The 16784-nt window shown below is 51.9% G+C and overlaps 1 protein-coding gene across 2 annotated transcripts in view; it reads right to left on the reverse strand.

Annotated features, from left to right (window-relative positions):
- Positions 1 to 1923: 1923 nt before the first annotated feature.
- Positions 1924 to 16784, reverse strand: part of EYA2 (EYA transcriptional coactivator and phosphatase 2) — a 266192-nt gene continuing 251331 nt past the window's right edge. For both annotated transcript variants that reach the window (XM_043553792.1, XM_043553793.1), the window contains 4 exons: positions 16097 to 16211; positions 15039 to 15160; positions 9815 to 9915; positions 1924 to 2682 (listed from right to left, as the gene is read on the reverse strand). In XM_043553792.1, the coding sequence (XP_043409727.1) occupies positions 2602 to 2682; positions 9815 to 9915; positions 15039 to 15160; positions 16097 to 16211 (419 nt within the window). In that variant the 3' untranslated portion in view covers positions 1924 to 2601. The remainder of the gene's footprint in view (positions 2683 to 9814; positions 9916 to 15038; positions 15161 to 16096; positions 16212 to 16784) is intronic.

A 16784-nucleotide genomic window follows, 5' to 3' on the forward strand; every position in this document is an offset into this window, starting at 1 on the left:
ATGGAAATCTGCCCTAGGCATGTGGACTATTGCCTATAAATGAAACCAAATTAAAGAGTCCAAGGATGGAGAGAAAAGACTGGATTAAAAATTTTAAAGCCATTTTTCGAGTTCTGCATTTGGGATGGGAGTGTGGGGGGTGACTGAGGTCGCGCATCCCGAAACTTGTCAGTCAAGGAAGCCAGAGAGTTCTGTTTTGTGTTTTGTTTAAACCCCTTTGTTGTGTTTTTGTCCTTTGCAACTGAAAGGAATCCCAATGGCGGCCCTCTGATTTCTAAAACCCTTGGATAGGCAGATACCTTCAGCCTCAGAGGTTGACCTGAGGACTTTGTTGGGTCTCTGTCCTTATACTGGGCTGTCAGGAGGTTCTGGAGTCATGTCCAGACTTCTGGGAGGCCAAGGGCTTTTGTTTGTGAGTGCTGTATAGTCCAGTTACTCTAAGATTGTTCTCAAGAGCTGCAAGATACTGCTGGGGAAACAGTGAAGATAGCCTGGGGCCAATGAATCTTAGGTATCCACCACCCACCCATCCATCCATCCCCCATCTGACCATCCATCTGTCTATCCATCCATCTATCCATCTGTCCATCCATCCATCTACCATCCGTCCATCCATCCCCCATCTGACCATCCATCTATCTATCCATCCATCCATCCATCCATCTACCATCCGTCCATCCATCCATCCATCCATCTATCCCCCATCTGACCATCCGTCTCTCCATCCATCTATCCATCCATCCATCCATCTACCATCCATCCCCCATCTGACCATCCATCTGTCTATCCATCCATCTATCCATCTGTCCATCCATCCATCTACCATCCGTCCATCCATCCCCCATCTGACCATCCATCTATCTATCCATCCATCCATCCATCCATCTACCATCCGTCCATCCATCCATCCATCCATCTATCCCCCATCTGACCATCCGTCTCTCCATCCATCTATCCATCCATCCATCCATCTACCATCCATCCCCCATCTGACCATCCATCTGTCTATCCATCCATCCATCCATCTATCCATCCATCCATCTAGCATCTGTCTGTCCATCCATCCATCCATCCCCCATCTGACCATCCATCTGTCCATCCATCCATCCATCCATCCACCCATCCATCCCCCATCTGACCATCCATCTATCCATCCATCTATCCATCTGTCCATCCATCCATCTACCATCCGTCCATCCATGCCCCATCTGACCATCCATCTATCTATCCATCCATCCATCCATCCATCTACCATCCGTCCATCCATCCATCCATCTATCCCCCATCTGACCATCTGTCTCTCCATCCATCTATCCATCCGTCCATCCATCTACCACCCATCCCCCATCTGACCATCCATCTGTCTATCCATCCATCTACCATCCGTCAATCCATCCATCCATCCATCCATCCCCCATCTGACCATCTGTCCATCCATCCATCTATCCATCCATCCATTCGTCTACCATCCATCCATCCATCCCCCATCTGACCATCCATCTGTCTATCCATCCATCTATCCACCCGTCCATCCATCCATCCATCCATCTATCCATCCATCATTCAACTTTCAATAAATGCTGTACCTGTGTCAGGCTCTTATGGGCACTGAGTATACCGAATGAGGAAGATGCTGTCCTTGGCCACTGGGAGCCCTGAGTCCTCTAGAATTCAGGCTAACACACTTACCTTACAGACTGTGGCCTCCCAGTTTCCCTCAGACCCAGCCTTGGACATTTAGTCACAACAGCAGAAAAGTAGTTGACCACCTAGGTGGTTAATGTCAGGATTAAGGGGCAGGTCTATCTGTGTCACCCAAACATCTTCCTGTGGGGATGGCTCGAAGTCTACTAAAGCCTATTAAAACAGACGTAATGGAGGCCTTAAGAAGAGTGGTCATAAAGTAGCGACACCCTACCCCACTTCAAAATGTAAACGTGGGTTTATTTAATGCCTTTTATCCGTCACAAAGTACCGCCGCCTCCCCAGGGTCCCCTCCCCCTAGAAAACAAGATGGCAGCATAAGGCACGTGCACTGTCCACATGACGTCAGGTTAGGTCCTTAGAAACAAAGATAAGCAACCGTCTTCCCATCAGCCCCGAATCGCCTCCCTCACCAATTGTTCAACGAGAGCGCTTCAGTTAGAGCTGCACGGCTCCGCATGCCAGTTTAGAAAACCAAGCCCAGCCAACGACTAAGAAAACCGACAACACAGGCACGAGAGCGTAATACCGGAGTAGTGAGATCAGTCCATAAATTAAAAAGGAAAAGTAGAACCCAAGCCCGTCCCCCTCCTCACCGCCAGCCCGCCCCCAAATCAGCAATAAGTCGCTTTTGTTCCGTTGAGTCTTGTGGAGAAGCCCAGACTCCCAGCCAGCCCTTTCCTCCAAAGTTAAATATCCCCAAGCCCCTGCCGGGCGCTCTGCGTCTCAGGACCCACGTGGACTGCGAGGACGGCTTCTGAGACGGTCGCCAGGCACGTCCCCTCGGCCGCGGGGCCCGCGCCCGGGGTCCGGCATCTGGCGAGGAGGCGGGGGAGGCGAGGGCCCCGGGTGGGTGGGAGGCACCCGGGGTGGCAGGTGGCGAGGCCGGGGGTCCTGCTATAGATACTCCAGCTCCAGGGCGTGCCGCAGCGCCTCCAGGTCGGCGTGGCAGGATATCCGCCAGAAGGGCATGTTGTGCTGGAACAGAAGGAACACAGGACGCCAGCCGCTGGGTTATGGCCCTGCCCGGCGCCTCCCGCCGGCCACCCCCTCCCTGTGCCCACAGCTGGAGCCCGACGAGAAGTCCACCCGTGTCAGCGTGGCCCGTGGGTGTTTCCCGAGCCAGGAGGCAGACCCCCTGTCTGGCCAGGGTCCACCGGTCCGGCCACGGTCTCTGTTCCCCTCGAGGCCCGTGCTGCCTGGGACACTATCTGATGCTCTGCCCTCCCCCGGGACCGGCGTGGCCTTCGGTGGTGCGCTGACCCGGAAAGAAGTCACGCAGTGACAAAGCCGTCCTTCTTAGAACACTGGCCTTGATCCTGCTACTTCACGATCAGAGTCTCCACCGGGTGCTCCTGCGACTTTCACCCCTCCCTGACATGAGCTATTCTCCATCTAAACTGAACGAGCGGGTCCCAGCGAGACCGCCTGTGATACCCAGGGTTTTAAATAATAGTCTCTTAGGGGCACCCGGGGGGCTCAGTTAAGCGTCCAACGTCGGTGCAGGTCATGATCTCACGGTTCATGGGTTCGAGCCCCGCGTCGGGCTCTGTGCCGACAGCTCAGAGCCTGGAGCCTGCTTTGGATTCTGTCTCTCTCTCTCTCTCTGCCCCTCCCCTGCTCGCACTCTCTCTGGGTCTCTCCAAAATGAAGAGATTTTGTTAAATCTCCAAAATGAAGATTTTGTTAAAACAAAATCAAATAATAGTCTCTTAAATCTACCGTTGCGGAGTCAGACCCTGGGCTAGGGCTCTGTGTTTACTGCTCCCTGAAGCCGCCCAAGCCAACAAAAAACCTGGAGGCAAAAACACAAGCACCTTTCGCAAGTGGGGGAGGAGAAAGAAAAAAAATGGATTTAACCCAAGTTCAATCACCGGCAAGCCAGAACTAATTAGCACCATAATCACCGTCATCACAGAATCATTAACATCTGTCCCGTGCCAGGCACCGTGCTGAACGTGTCACACGCATCACCTCCTTGAACCAGGTCACTGATCTCTGAGAGAGGCACCCTGTCTTGTGTTACAGATGAGGAGACTGAGCCACAGAGATGTTATGTCAGGCTCGGAGGAGAAGGCCGGGTACGTTTTTATCGCTGGACAATTTAATCATTGGCTAAAGTTGTTGCCTGCCCAACGCCCCCTCTCCTTTCTTGCTTCCGGGACCCCGAATTTGGCAGCACTGTGCCCAGGCCTAGGGGATGAGTTATGATTTCTAAGCAAGCTGTGGCAATGCCAGGCCTTGTTTGCCAGTTATGTGTCCTGTATCCCTCCTGACTTGTGACCCACTGAAAGCCCAGGAGGAAGGGGCGAGGGGCTTCTGGGAAAGGTTTTCCTCCAGGATTAGAGAGCGGCACCGGAGAAGAGACTTTCCTCCTTACTTTCCCATCCTATTTGGATGGTGTCACGTTGGCATGTGATGTCTGGAGCTGTGGCAGCCATTTTGAGATCACGAGGCAACAAATCAGAAACGAAAAAAGCCAAAGATGGTTAGAAAGGCAGAGCAAGATGATAGGGATGCTTGGCGAAAAACAAGCTGGGGCATCTATTTCTAAGGTTGTTAGATGAGCAAGTGTTTAACTCGTCATTACATGGGCTTTCTGCTACCTGCAGCTAAGAGATTCTGAGTGTCTTCCAGACAGCCATTGGCCTTAAATTATTTACAAAGAGAACAGATGGTGCTTGATGAACATCTGGATGCACGGAGTCCTGCCCTCTGAGATTCTACATCCACAGGCTAGAAACTATACAGGCATCCTGTTGGGTCCTGGAACCCATCAAATCCTTCCCTGCCTCTGGGGACTCTGCACGTATCACTCTGTGAATTCTTTATATCATTGTTGATCTTTACCTTTCTCGACTGTGGCAGGTGGAATAATAGCCCCCCAAAGATGTCCATCCAGGTCCCAATCCCCAGAACCCGTGAATATGTGACCTCACACGGCAAAAGGGACTTTGCAGATGTGATTAAGTGAAGGATCTTGAGACAGGGAGAGCATCCCGAAGGCGGGGTCTCTGTCCACTGCTGTGCCCTCCCTGGAGCCTCCTGCAGGGGTGGCGCACGCACACACAGGGTTCTCGCTGGAGCCACAGATAAGAAATCCAGAGGCACGAAATGACCAAGATGGTTTTGTCTTGTGAGCACTGTGATGGAGATAGAGCAGGGAGGCAGGGCAGAGAGCAGCTGGGGGAGGACATCTATTCTGATAGCTGGGTCAAGAAAGGCCTCTCTAAGGAGTGACACTTAAGCAGGCAAGGATGTGCAAACCTGTGTGTTTGGGTAGTCAAGGCAGAAGACAAAGCCAGTGCAAAGGCCCTGAGGTGAGTTGGGGCTTGGAATGTCACGTCCACTACTGCATTGCGTGGCTCCTGGCACATAGTAGGTGCTCAAGAAACACACACAGAAGGAGTGAAGAGGAGGGAGGGGGGAAGTGGCAAGGTGAGTTTCTCTAAGTCCTCAGTGAACACATCCTTTTTTCTTTCGCTCAAAGGAAGCAGAACACCACCCATCACGGGCAGCAGATGCCATTTCTTTAATGCCTTCCTGTTGCCCCAGCTCCCCGACCCCCTCCTCACCTCAGCCAAACCTTCCCTTCTCTGCAAAGATGGATTTTGGTTCCTGCCCGGCCAATCCTGTCTCCCCTTAAACAGTGTAATTCATTTTTCTGGGACAAAATGAGCAAAGGGGGAAGAGAACGTCTCGGCCACCTCGATCCCAGCCCTAGAACGCAGGTGGATTTATCACTCGTGGAGAGGTGGAGACAAATGACCCACTAAAATGGAGATATTAACAACCCTGTCAGCCCGAACAGTCACAGCCCCTTGTCCGGTTGCCGTATTTCACGCTGCTGGGGTGTCCGGCAGCCTGGGCTAATGACTCCCATCCATCAGGCCGGGAGAGTGGCTGGTGCACAGCGCTGCTCGCTAATGGGCTGGGGCTGCTGCTTTAGACACTGGCGGAGGTTTTCGGGGGGAGCTCAGTATACAGCGGTGTGTGTGCCCTCTCACTCTTGTGTGACCAGCTGGGGGGTGGGGAGTGCTCGAAACTCCTAGGCCCACCCCCTTCCCGCTTGGCATCTGGAGCAAAACACACATCCGCTGGCGTGTACAGCTGTGTGACCTTAGGTGCGTTCATTAACCTCTCTGGGTCTCAGATACGTCCTCTGTAAACTGAAGCAAACGATACCCACTTTGCAGGGAGGGTTGAGGATTAAGTTAAACGATGAGGTCAGTAATCAGGAGGAGTGGTTAAGGGCACGGGGTTAGGCCAGGCGCCCCGAGGTGCCGGTCACAGCCCTGCCACAGGCCCGTGGCGACGGAGACTGCCAGCGGCCTCCATCATCCGTTCCCCCCCTTCTCTCGCAGAAGCGGCCTCCTTTTTTCTTAGCGAGGGGACTGGGTGGCTGAAAACAAACGCTGCATCTCCCAGCGGGCTCCGGAGCCAGGTGGGATCACGTGATTCAGATCTGGCCAATGGGACGCGAGCAGCGTGGGGTCCCCCGGGACCGCCCGCGCCCTTCGGGGGAAGAGGCATCCTCCCGGTCGCCGCAGTGTGGACGTGGGCGGTGGCAAGAGCAGCACCGGAAATGGCAGAGCAACAACACGGAAGGAGCCCGGGTCCCGGAAGCCTGTGGATGTTTTTACGGGACCGAGGGAGCGGCCTCTCTACTGTGTACCCTGCTGCCGGGCGTCTCCGGCCACCCCAGCCCCGCTCCAGGCACCGGCCCTGCTGAGATGCTCCCGCCCAGTCCCTGCTGGGGACCCCCCACCCCCTCCTCCTCCGCAGGTCGCAGCAAAGTGCTTCTCCCATGGGCTCGGAGCAAGCAAACGAGAGATTTGGGTGAGTTTTCACAATTATGTGCAAATGAGCATTCGAGAGATTTGGGTGAGTTTTCACAATTATGTGCAAATGAGCATTCGTATTTTCTCTCTCTCCCCTGGCTCCCCCGGAGAGAGAAGCTCTCCTGAATTTCTAAAGGTTGTGTTATCTTTCCTCCCCCACCCCACTGCCGTGTGCAGAATAATAACAGAGCTTCGGGCTGGTGAGAACTCACTATGCATGGTTCCTCTGCTCAGCCCTGGGTGCAGATTCCCAGCAGCTGTTCCAGATAAGGAAAGGCAGCTCAGAGAGGGGGCGTCATCTGCCGAAGGCCACACAGCCGAAAACGGCAGAGCTAGGATTTAGGGTAGACTATGCACTCCCCGTCACAATCTTTCTGTGGGAGCAGGGCTGGCGGGAGGGTGAGGCCAGGGAGGTGCCTGGCCCAGCCCAGGAAGGTGAGCCCAGACGAGCTGTTCTCAAAGGAGGAAAAGCCTGCCCTCTAGGGGTCAGTGCGGAAGTTTCCGGAGGTGTGAATTTTGACCCCCCTAATGGTCTGGGGGCACTGCGGGGGCGGGGGAGGGGGCGCACGTGTCCGACCCCCTTTCACACACCTTGGACCTGACTTTGGAGATTTTCGAATGTGCTATCAGATATTCAAGCAAGGAGAAACCCGTACGTAATCACTGGACCCCACGTTTTGCAGGTCACATATAAACACAGAGTAGCTTGCGCGTGCTCTCAAGCAAACCTGAATTTCTTTCTTTTTTTTTTTTTCAACGTTTATCTATTTTTGGGACAGAGAGAGGCAGAGCATGAACGGGGGAGGGGCAGAGAGAGAGGGAGACACAGAACTGGAAACAGGCTCCAGGCTCTGAGCCATCAGCCCAGAGCCCACGCGGGGCTCGAACTCCCGGACCGCGAGATCGTGACCTGGCTGAAGTCGGACGCTTAACCGACTGCGCCACCCAGGCGCCCCCAAACCTGAATTTCCAGAACTGCAATGGGTACATCAAGGGAAACCTGTATTTTGTTCTATTCGGAATCTTTCCATGAGTTAGTTGCTCAGCAGTTTGGAGAAAGCGCGTGAGGACAGCAGCACCCGACCTGGTTGGTGAGCGGTCGAGACTGCACCCCTGTGTCCCTCTGCGTTTGCCGGGTCGCACCCACAGCCACGGCACTTATGGGCACAAGCATTGGGATTGTGTGCCCGAACATTTACATACCGAAGCACACGGTAAAGTGAGCACATAATAACTTGCCCTTTATTTCTGTCCGATGACATCGGACCTTGGCCTTTTGGACACTATGGTTATATCGTCCATTAGCATTTCATTTCTAGAGAGAAAGGGCTCATTTCAGAACCTTTACTGCTTACTCTGTCCTAACAAACCCTCTCTGATTGTGAGAAGGCGGGAAAGTGTCAGGACCTCCACGGAGGGCCCTGTCGTCCTCTGGGTGACGGCCGGATGGCAGGCAAGGGGTGCCAGGGACCACAGGCCTAAGCTGGTTCTCCAGTCCAACTGTGATAGAAGCAAAACTTTATTTTGATCACGGTCACATGCTTAGGGCAGACTTCTCAGGTCTGAGCTTGGAGAGAGGGCGCTAGAGACACTGACAGTGGATCGTCTCATCACACAGACCATGCTCTTGACCTGGCACAGCGTTTCTGGAACAGCACTCACGCGTGGTAATTCATGTGATCCATGCTACTGCTTTGGTCATTTCTTGTGTATCACCTCTATCACGATTGATTAGTTACTTAACATTTTTCTCTCTAAATGAATTCATTTTTTAAAAATTTATTTATCGGGGGTGGGGGAGGGCATGGGAGCAGAGGAGGGGCAGAGAGAGGAAGAGAGACAGAATGCCAAGCGGGCTCTGCACTGTCAGCGCACAGCGCGCCGTGGGACTCCATCCCATGTGAGATCATGACCTGAGCTGGAATCAAGTCGGATGCCCAACTGACTGAGCCACCCGGGCACCCCTAAATCAATCCATTTTTAAAGTTAAAGAAATCTGCTTTAAAAAGGAGAGCTCAGGGGGCGCCTGGGTGGCTCAGTCGGTTTGGCTCAGGGCTGCCTTCCCTCTGAGATCTACTTGGCTCACTAGCTCTCCTCCTCTTGTCTTTGCTCTCCTGTCACCCCCAGCACGAGGCCTACCTTGACCACACTTGCGACCTGTCCCGCCCCCACGGTCCCTTGGTCCCTTCGCAGTCCCTGCTTTAGTCTTCTCCAAAGCTCTGGCCACCCGCCTCACACACATGCCTGCCCCCAGGCTGTGAGCTGAGGGAGGGGTGAGAGCCTGCCCCTTCCGCTCACCGCAGGCTCCCCGGCAACCGTGACAGCTGCGGGCACACGGTGGCGGAGGCCCAGCTAATGGAGCTTGCGCACTAGCTGGAGGGTCCGCCTCCAAGCCACCCCTCACACAGGCCCCGAGCAACGAATATGGACGGGGCGCGGAGGTAGTTGCTGGACGGACCAGAGAGGTAGCTGATCAGGGAATTCTTCCCTCACAAGTGCGGCTGAAGCCTGAGGCCTAAAGGTGGAGTCCGGAGGGGCTGGGAAGGGGAGGAACCTTGCAGGTGGGGGTGGGGGTGGGGGGGCTTCTAGCTCCGCCCCCGGCCCCCTTTCCTGGGACCCCAGGGGCCCTCCCTCTCTTTTCAGGCTTTGTCCACTAAGACCCCGAACGTTTCTGCATTTCCCTGGAATCCGTCGCTGGGGAGGGAAGGGGGAAACCAGGTCCTCCCAATTAAGCTCTGTGACATTAACGATCCACTTCCCAGGCCTCTGGGTGGGGGGCGGCAGGCTCTCTGGGATGCTGTTGACAGGTCCAGACCCAGGGCTTTGGCAGCTGTTTCTTTTCCAACAGCAGGGCTGCGGCCACCAGAGCCCCCTGCCCCTCTCCTCACGGGCCCGAGATCACAAATGCAGGATTTTCTTTTTCATTAGCTTAATGCTGTCTTTATTAACTGGGAAGGGTTCCTGGAACATATGATCAGTGAGTATGAAGTAAAGCGCACACACGTGCACCAGCCCCCCACCAGCCTGCCCTGACAGAGCGTCTCCGGGCTCCCGAGCAGTTGTCCCAGAAAAAATCCAGGGCTACCAGGGGCGGCAGCCAAAGGCACCGAGGGGGATTTGCAGAAGGAAATTACTCAGGATGCTTCTGCGATTGCAAACGGGAGGGGGCCTGGGAGCTAAGAGCCTGGGAAGGAGGGGACCCAGCCTTTGCCTGGGAAGTGGAGGAAATCTGGGTAAAGGGCCCTGCGGCCGAGAGGCGGACGAGGTACCTTTTTTGCCCCCTGCTCCTCTTCGACGCCGTCACCGATCACGATGTAGACGGCTTTTCTGCCGAATCTCTGCATTATCCTCTCGAAACAGCTCTCCTTCCCTGCACGCACAAGAGGGAAAGAGAGAGAAGACGCTGGGGACCCAGCACTGTGGCGACTCGTAATCGCTAAGGAAGTGCTTGCGGCCGCGGCGACAGACTTGGGCCTCAGGGCGACTCCCCTGCCCGTGTTTTCCTTGCTACCCGGTGAGGACCACCTCTTTGTAGTTTCCTTCCGCCCAGCTGCGTGGGCAGCCGCAGCTGGACTCGGATCTTAGCTCATCCTGATGTGTGAGCAAGTGCAGAAGAGTAAGGAGAACAGCATGACTAAAAGTAGCCGCACTCACTGGATTGTCTGTATCCCAAGCACTCTGCTGAGTGCTTCCTACAGCAGGATTTCCCAGCCTCGGCGGTGCTGGCACGTGGGGCTGGGTAACTCTGTGCTGGGGGTGCTGCCCCGATCGCTGTGATGTGCAGCAGCTTCCCCGGTAGCACCTCCTCCCGTTGGAAAACGAAAAATGTCTCCAGATGTTGCCAAATATCTCCTGGGAGGCAAACTGCTTCCCCCCCCGCCCCCCCCCCCCCCCCCCGCTCCGTTTGGGAACCACTGACTTAACATTATTCATTTACTACGATGGCAATCCTTATGAAATTGCAATCAATGGAATTCCCGTTTTAGAGATAAAGAAACTGAGGCCCGTGAAGTGCCTTGAAAAGGACTGGAGGAGTAGTGCCAGTAGTAGCGATAACAATAATAATAATAATAATAAAACTGTTATGTTTGAGCACTTGTGCTCCGCGGGGAACTGCTGGATGTTGTGCACGCACGATTCCCCTTTGTCCTATGCTGAGAGGTATTTTGATCATTCAGTTTTTTACAGACAGAGAAGCTGAGGCACAGAGAGGTCAAGTCACTTGCCTGGGACACCCAGCTAGCAAGCACAGAGTCCGGGATTTGAACCCAGGCTGCCTGCCCCGGTTGCTTGAGCTCCGAGCCGCTCTCTTATCCTGCTCTAGGTAGGACTCAGCTCTGCGGCAGACCGTTAATCCCTCTGTGCCTGCTTTCTCCTCTGTGGGAGCAGAGGCCGGGTGCAGAGCTGTGAATCACAACTGTGAGTTAACAGAATGACGTTACCACCGTGCAGTGCCTCTCCCTACAGCAGGTGGAGCCCATTCTCCACCCCGCTGATACTGGGTCGGCCACGTGACTTGCTCTGACCAACACCCGAATGCTCGGGACCTGCCACGGGAAATGCGTGTGGGTAGTGTGGCTTGGCCCCCTTCACGTCTGCCATCGGTCATGAGACGAACGTACCCCTGATGGCCGCTGGTCCCACAGTGAGGGCGCATATGGAACAGAGCGGAACCCGGAGGCAAGCTTAGTGGGGCCACAGCAGACGCCCCAGACCCATGAGTGAGAAATCCACACTGCGAGCCACTGAGCGTTTGTTATGCGGCATCATCAGAGCAGAAACCTGACCGTTGGGAAAAAATAATGCTTTTCAAGTTAAAACAGGGAGCTGGAGGCCACATTTCTGTGCGGTCTCCACCTGGATCACCCTCAGCTCGTTGACCTTCAGGCTCCCCAGGTGGGAAGCAAGTGGCTAAAACATTTCCCCGATGGGATTTAATGCCTCTGACGTGGAAACAGAGTCGATGGGCGGGACAAACATTTTAGACGCTTCTGGGTTACAGATTCCTTTCGTGCAAAATCTACAGGAAAAAGATGCTGTTACATGAAACCTGGCTTTAAAACTTCTATCACAGGATGCTCATCTGGCCACTGGCTGGATCGTTTGTTCATGAATCGTCTCTTGACATGCACTACCCTGGACCAGAATTTCTCGAATACTCCAGAACTACCATTAACGGTTAGGACCAAATCTGGGAATCACTGTTAGGTAATCTTGAAAAAAATCAACTCACACTTCTATTTTTACTTAAATGAATTCATTTAAATACAGAATGGAATCACTACACACACACACACACACACACACACACATTTTTTTTTACAGTTGAATTGTGCCTTTAGCATTCTTTTTTTGAAGTTGATATTTCTTTTATCATTTAAAAATACATAGTATATATATACTTTTAAATTAAAATCCACGTTAGTTAACATATAGTGTAATAATGGTTTCAGGAGTAGAATGTAGCGATTCATCACTTACATATAACACCCAGTGCTCATCCCAGCAAGCGCCCTCCTCAATGCCCTTCACCCGTTTAGCCCATCTCCCCACCTAGCTCCCTTCCAGAAACCCTCAGTTTGTTCTCTGTATTTAACAGTGGCTTTCAGTTTGCCTCCCTTTCTGCTTTTATCTTATTTTTCCTTCCCTTCCCCTATGTTTTGTTTCTTAAATTCCACATAGGAGTGAAATCATACGGTATTTGTCTTTCTCTGACTTACTTAGCTTAGCATAATACATTCTAGTTCCGCCTACATAGTTGCAAATGGCAAGATTTCATTCTTTTTGATAGCTGAGTAATATTCCACTGTGTGTGTGTGTGTGTGTGTGTGTGTGTGTGTGTGTGTGTATACACATACACTCCATTATATATATACAAACCACGTCTTCTTTATCCATTCACCAGTCAATGGACATTGACTTTGGCTATTGTCGATACTGCTGCTATAAACATTGGGGTGCACGTGCCCCTCTGAATCAGCATTTTCGTGTCCTTTGGATAAATACCTAGTAGTGCAACTACTGGGTCATAGGGTAGTTCTGTTTTTAATTTTTTCAGCTGCATTATTTTGCAACAGCCAGAACATGGAAGCAACCAAGCGTCCATTGACAGATGAGTAGATACAAAAAATGTCATATGTACGTGGAACGGATTACGGACTATTAGCCTTAAGAAGGAAGGGAATCTGACACCTACCACCACATGGAAATGACCCTTGAGGACAGTATGCTAAGTGAAACAAGCCAATCGCAAAAAGACAAGTATCGTATGATTCCACTTATACGAGGAGTCACATTCGCAGAGACAGAAAATAGAAGGGTGGTCGCCAGGGGCTGAGAGCAGGGAGGAGTGGGGAGTTGCTGTTCAATGCAGATCGAGCTTTGATTCTACAAGATGGAAGGGTTCTGGAGATGGAAGGTGGGGACGGTTACACAACAATGTGAATGTGGTTAATACCACTGAACTGCACCCTTAAAAATGGTTAAGATAGTAAGTTGTATGTGTATTTTCCCATAATTAAAGATAAAAATATTTAATTTTGTTTATTTTTTTAATGTTAATTTAGTTTTGAGAGAGAGAGCGAGAGCGAGAGTGAGCATGAGCAGGGGAGGGGCAGAGAGAGTGAGACACAGAATCCAAAGCAGGCTCCAGGCTCTGAGCAGTCAGCACAGAGCCCGACGCGGGGCTCGAACCCACGGACGGTGAGATCACAACCTGAACCGAAGTCGGACGCTCAACCGCCTGAGCGACCCTGGCACCTCATGATAAAAAATATTTTAAAAAGAGGTTCTAACTAAGCCGCCAAGGCACACGAGTAGACTGTGCTGAGAGAAAATGACAGGCTCACCAGGTCCTGTTGCAGAGGCTCTAATGGCCACCTGGGGCCTGACGTCCAGGATTTTAAAATCGAAAGGCACTTTTCCGTAACGCTCAGATCTAGAACTCCACTAAAGGCAAAAACTGCTCTGGGAAAATTGCTTCCGAAGTATACTATATATATTTTTTTTCCACAGAAGAAAACAAAGGTAAAAATTTCTAATTAAAAACGTCTTGGGGTGCCTGGGTGGCTCAGTCAGTTAAGAGTCTGACTTGATTTCAGCTCTGGTCATAATCTCACGGTTCATGAGATTAAGCTCCATGTGGGGCTCTTTGCTGTGACTCACACACATGTGCACGCTCTCTCTCTCAAAATAAATAAACTTAAAAAAAAGTCTTAACTAACTAGATTTATTTTGTATTATTATACAGTTTTAGGTCATGTAATAAGACCCCCCTCCCCAAGAAAACCAATATGACTTGCCCTGATGATAAATGATGCTGTTAATTTCTAGTTATTAAATTCTTTTATCTGATGGAAGCTCTAAGCCTAAGGCTTGTTCTCTGCTAATATTGGAGATTTTCAAGTCTTTTGTTTTTATTTTAATTAAATTAAAAAAAGATTTTTTTTAACGTTTATTTTTGAGAGAGAGAGAGAGCACGAGCGAGCGCATGTGCGTGCTAGTGGGGGAGGGGCAGAGAGAGAGGGAGACAGAATCCGAAGCAGGCTCCTGGCTCTGAGCCGTCATCACAGAGTCTGACGTGGGGCTCGAACTCAAGGACCACGAGATCATGAGCTGAACCAGAGGAGGATGCCCAACCGAGTGAGCCACCCAGGTGCCCCAGAGATTTTCAAGTATTAAGAGAGGTGTTAAAGCAGGAGAACACTAAATTGAGACTCTCTCCTGAAAAGAGAATTAAAAAAAACCCAAACATTTTCTCTCTGTGTGGTTCAAGGTTAGATTTAGGATTATTTGGTGGCTTGTAACCACCTAAAATTAAAATCACAGCCTGTGCCATGCTGTGGTGAGGACTGTTTCCCTCTTAGTAACATAATTCCATGACATGGCGCTTAGCTATGGACTACATTTCCCAGCCTCCCTTGCAAACAGTCATGGCCATGTGACTAAGCGGGGGCCAACAGGAGGTGAGTGGAAGTACAGTGTATCTCTTTCCTTCCTCTATGCACACTCCCTCCCCCCACCCAAGCCAGAATGACAATGGGGTAGGATTCTGATTTGACCACACACATGAGAATAAACCCACGGGGGATGGTGGAAAAATAAGATGGGAACGACCTGGGATTCTGTGTGAGTTTCAGGACAGAGCTGCCCCACTAGACTGGATCACTCGTCTCTGGTCTGTTGACACGTGAGGGAGAAATACGCTTTGATTCTGATGTCAGCCCGTGTATTTGGGGGTGTATTTGTTACAGCAGCTTTGCAGGTATCCTAACTAACACACACACTTTAGACTATGGTCCTAACCAACTCCTTTGGAGGCTGAGGTTGCAGCGCGTGGTTTGTGGGATTGTTCTGGGGATCTGAGTCATGGCCCTGGACAAGGAAGTTCTTTAGCTTTCCTAGTGCCGTTTTCCTTAAGCCTTTCACACGAGGGATGGAGAGCTAACCTCACCCACCCTCTGTGCATCACCCCGAGGTCTGGGTTCTCCCTACCTGTCTTGGTTGCACTGTAGATGTTCTCAATAGGAAACACGGAGCCCAGTCCATACAGCAGGACTTTGGCCAGGGCAGGAATTAGTTGAGTGGTGGTGACCAGCACGTTGACACAATTGGGCCTGAGGACGGAGAAAAAGACCGTGGGTCAGAACACCAAGGTAGAGCTGGGCCGGGCCTGGTCACCCGGCAGCCTGAGCCTGGAGTCGGCAGGCATTCTGGTGGGGTTTGGGAACTCTGGCTAAGTCATGTTCAGGTGAGAGTGGGGCCCAAAGATCTTTCAGCTGTTACTCTCCTTTAAGCCTGAGGCTGCCTGGCACACTGAAACACGAGTGCAATACTTTTATTTAGAAAAACGTGTCCGGCGGGGCCTGCACTTGAGCAGCTGCAGCTGCCTATCGGTGATGTAGAGTTAATGTGGACAACGGGGAGTGGTGAGGGCTGGGGTGAACTGGGGAGCACCTACCAGTTCTGAGATTTTTACAGAATCCAGAAACCGGGAGCCATGGATTACTTTCCCATCTTGGGGCCAGAGTGCGTGTCAAACAAGACGCATCAGCGGGATGGAGCCGGCGGCCATTTTGTGACCATTCGTGTGTGGCGTCGCGAGATTTTGGGATGCTATAGCACAGACGGTAATTTGTCCTCTGGCCCAGGTGATCTTATTTAGGGGCAAGAGGCAACTTACTGGGAGGCCCAGAATGAAACTGGACGCTCCTTACCTCATAAGTGCCAGATGATCTGCGGTCTACTATAAGATGGTTTTTAGAGGGTGTTGTGACTGGTGGGTGTTGTGGGCAAGAGTGGATGGGACAAGATGGACCTATGTACAAATGTTCGGGCTCTGCTGGACCCTGGTAAGTCTCCGTAGCTATCTGCTCAACTACGGTACAAGGTGTCCCTGGTGTCTGATAATACCTCCGCTTATCAAATGTCTGGAAAGCCTGCAAATGAGAATTTGGAGAGTCCAGTTCTCCCAAGTGTGGAAATGGAGGAGCCACCACCCTCAAATCGGGGAACGTTCAGGGGCGCAAAGGAAAAAGGGGGCTCCCACCTACCGGGAATTGATGAGGTTGAGCGCCTTTAGAGAGTGGGTCAGCCAGAGGTCGGTCAGAGCCTCCAGCTCGGCTCTGAGCTGTAGCCAAGTCTCTCTTTTGGGAGCTCCTATCAAGCCTATGGACAAGGGAAAAAAAGATGGGCTAGTTATTATTTTAGAAGTCTGGGCGGTAGTGGTTAGGGAAGGGGAGTGTAGCTACTGGTTCTCTGGGTTTCAAATCAGATGACACCCAAGGTCAACTTTAATCCAGTGATTTTAATCTTATTTTGGGATTGATGGGTCAATCAATCCATCTACTGATTGATCCATTCATCCACCCATCCACCCATCCGCCCTCCCATCCTTCCAGCCCTCCCTCTGCCCTCCTGTCCATCCATCCATCCATCCATCCCTCTGTCCATCCCTCCCTCCCTCCCTCCCTCCATCTATCCATCCCTCTGTCCATCCATCCATCTATCCATCCCTCTGTCCATCCATCCATCCATCCATCCATCCATCCCTCTGCCCGCCCATCCATCCATCCATCCATCCATCCATCCCTCTGTCCATCCATCCATCCATCCATCCATCCATCCATCCCTCTGTCCATCCATCCATCCATCCCTCTGTCCATCCATCCATCCATCCCTCTGTCCATCCATCCATCCCTCTGTCCATCCCTCCCTCCCTCCCTCCATCCATCCATCCCT

The sequence above is a fragment of the Prionailurus bengalensis genome, chromosome A3, assembly GCF_016509475.1.
Source record: "Prionailurus bengalensis isolate Pbe53 chromosome A3, Fcat_Pben_1.1_paternal_pri, whole genome shotgun sequence".
In the NCBI taxonomy this organism is placed as follows: Eukaryota; Metazoa; Chordata; class Mammalia; order Carnivora; family Felidae; genus Prionailurus; species Prionailurus bengalensis.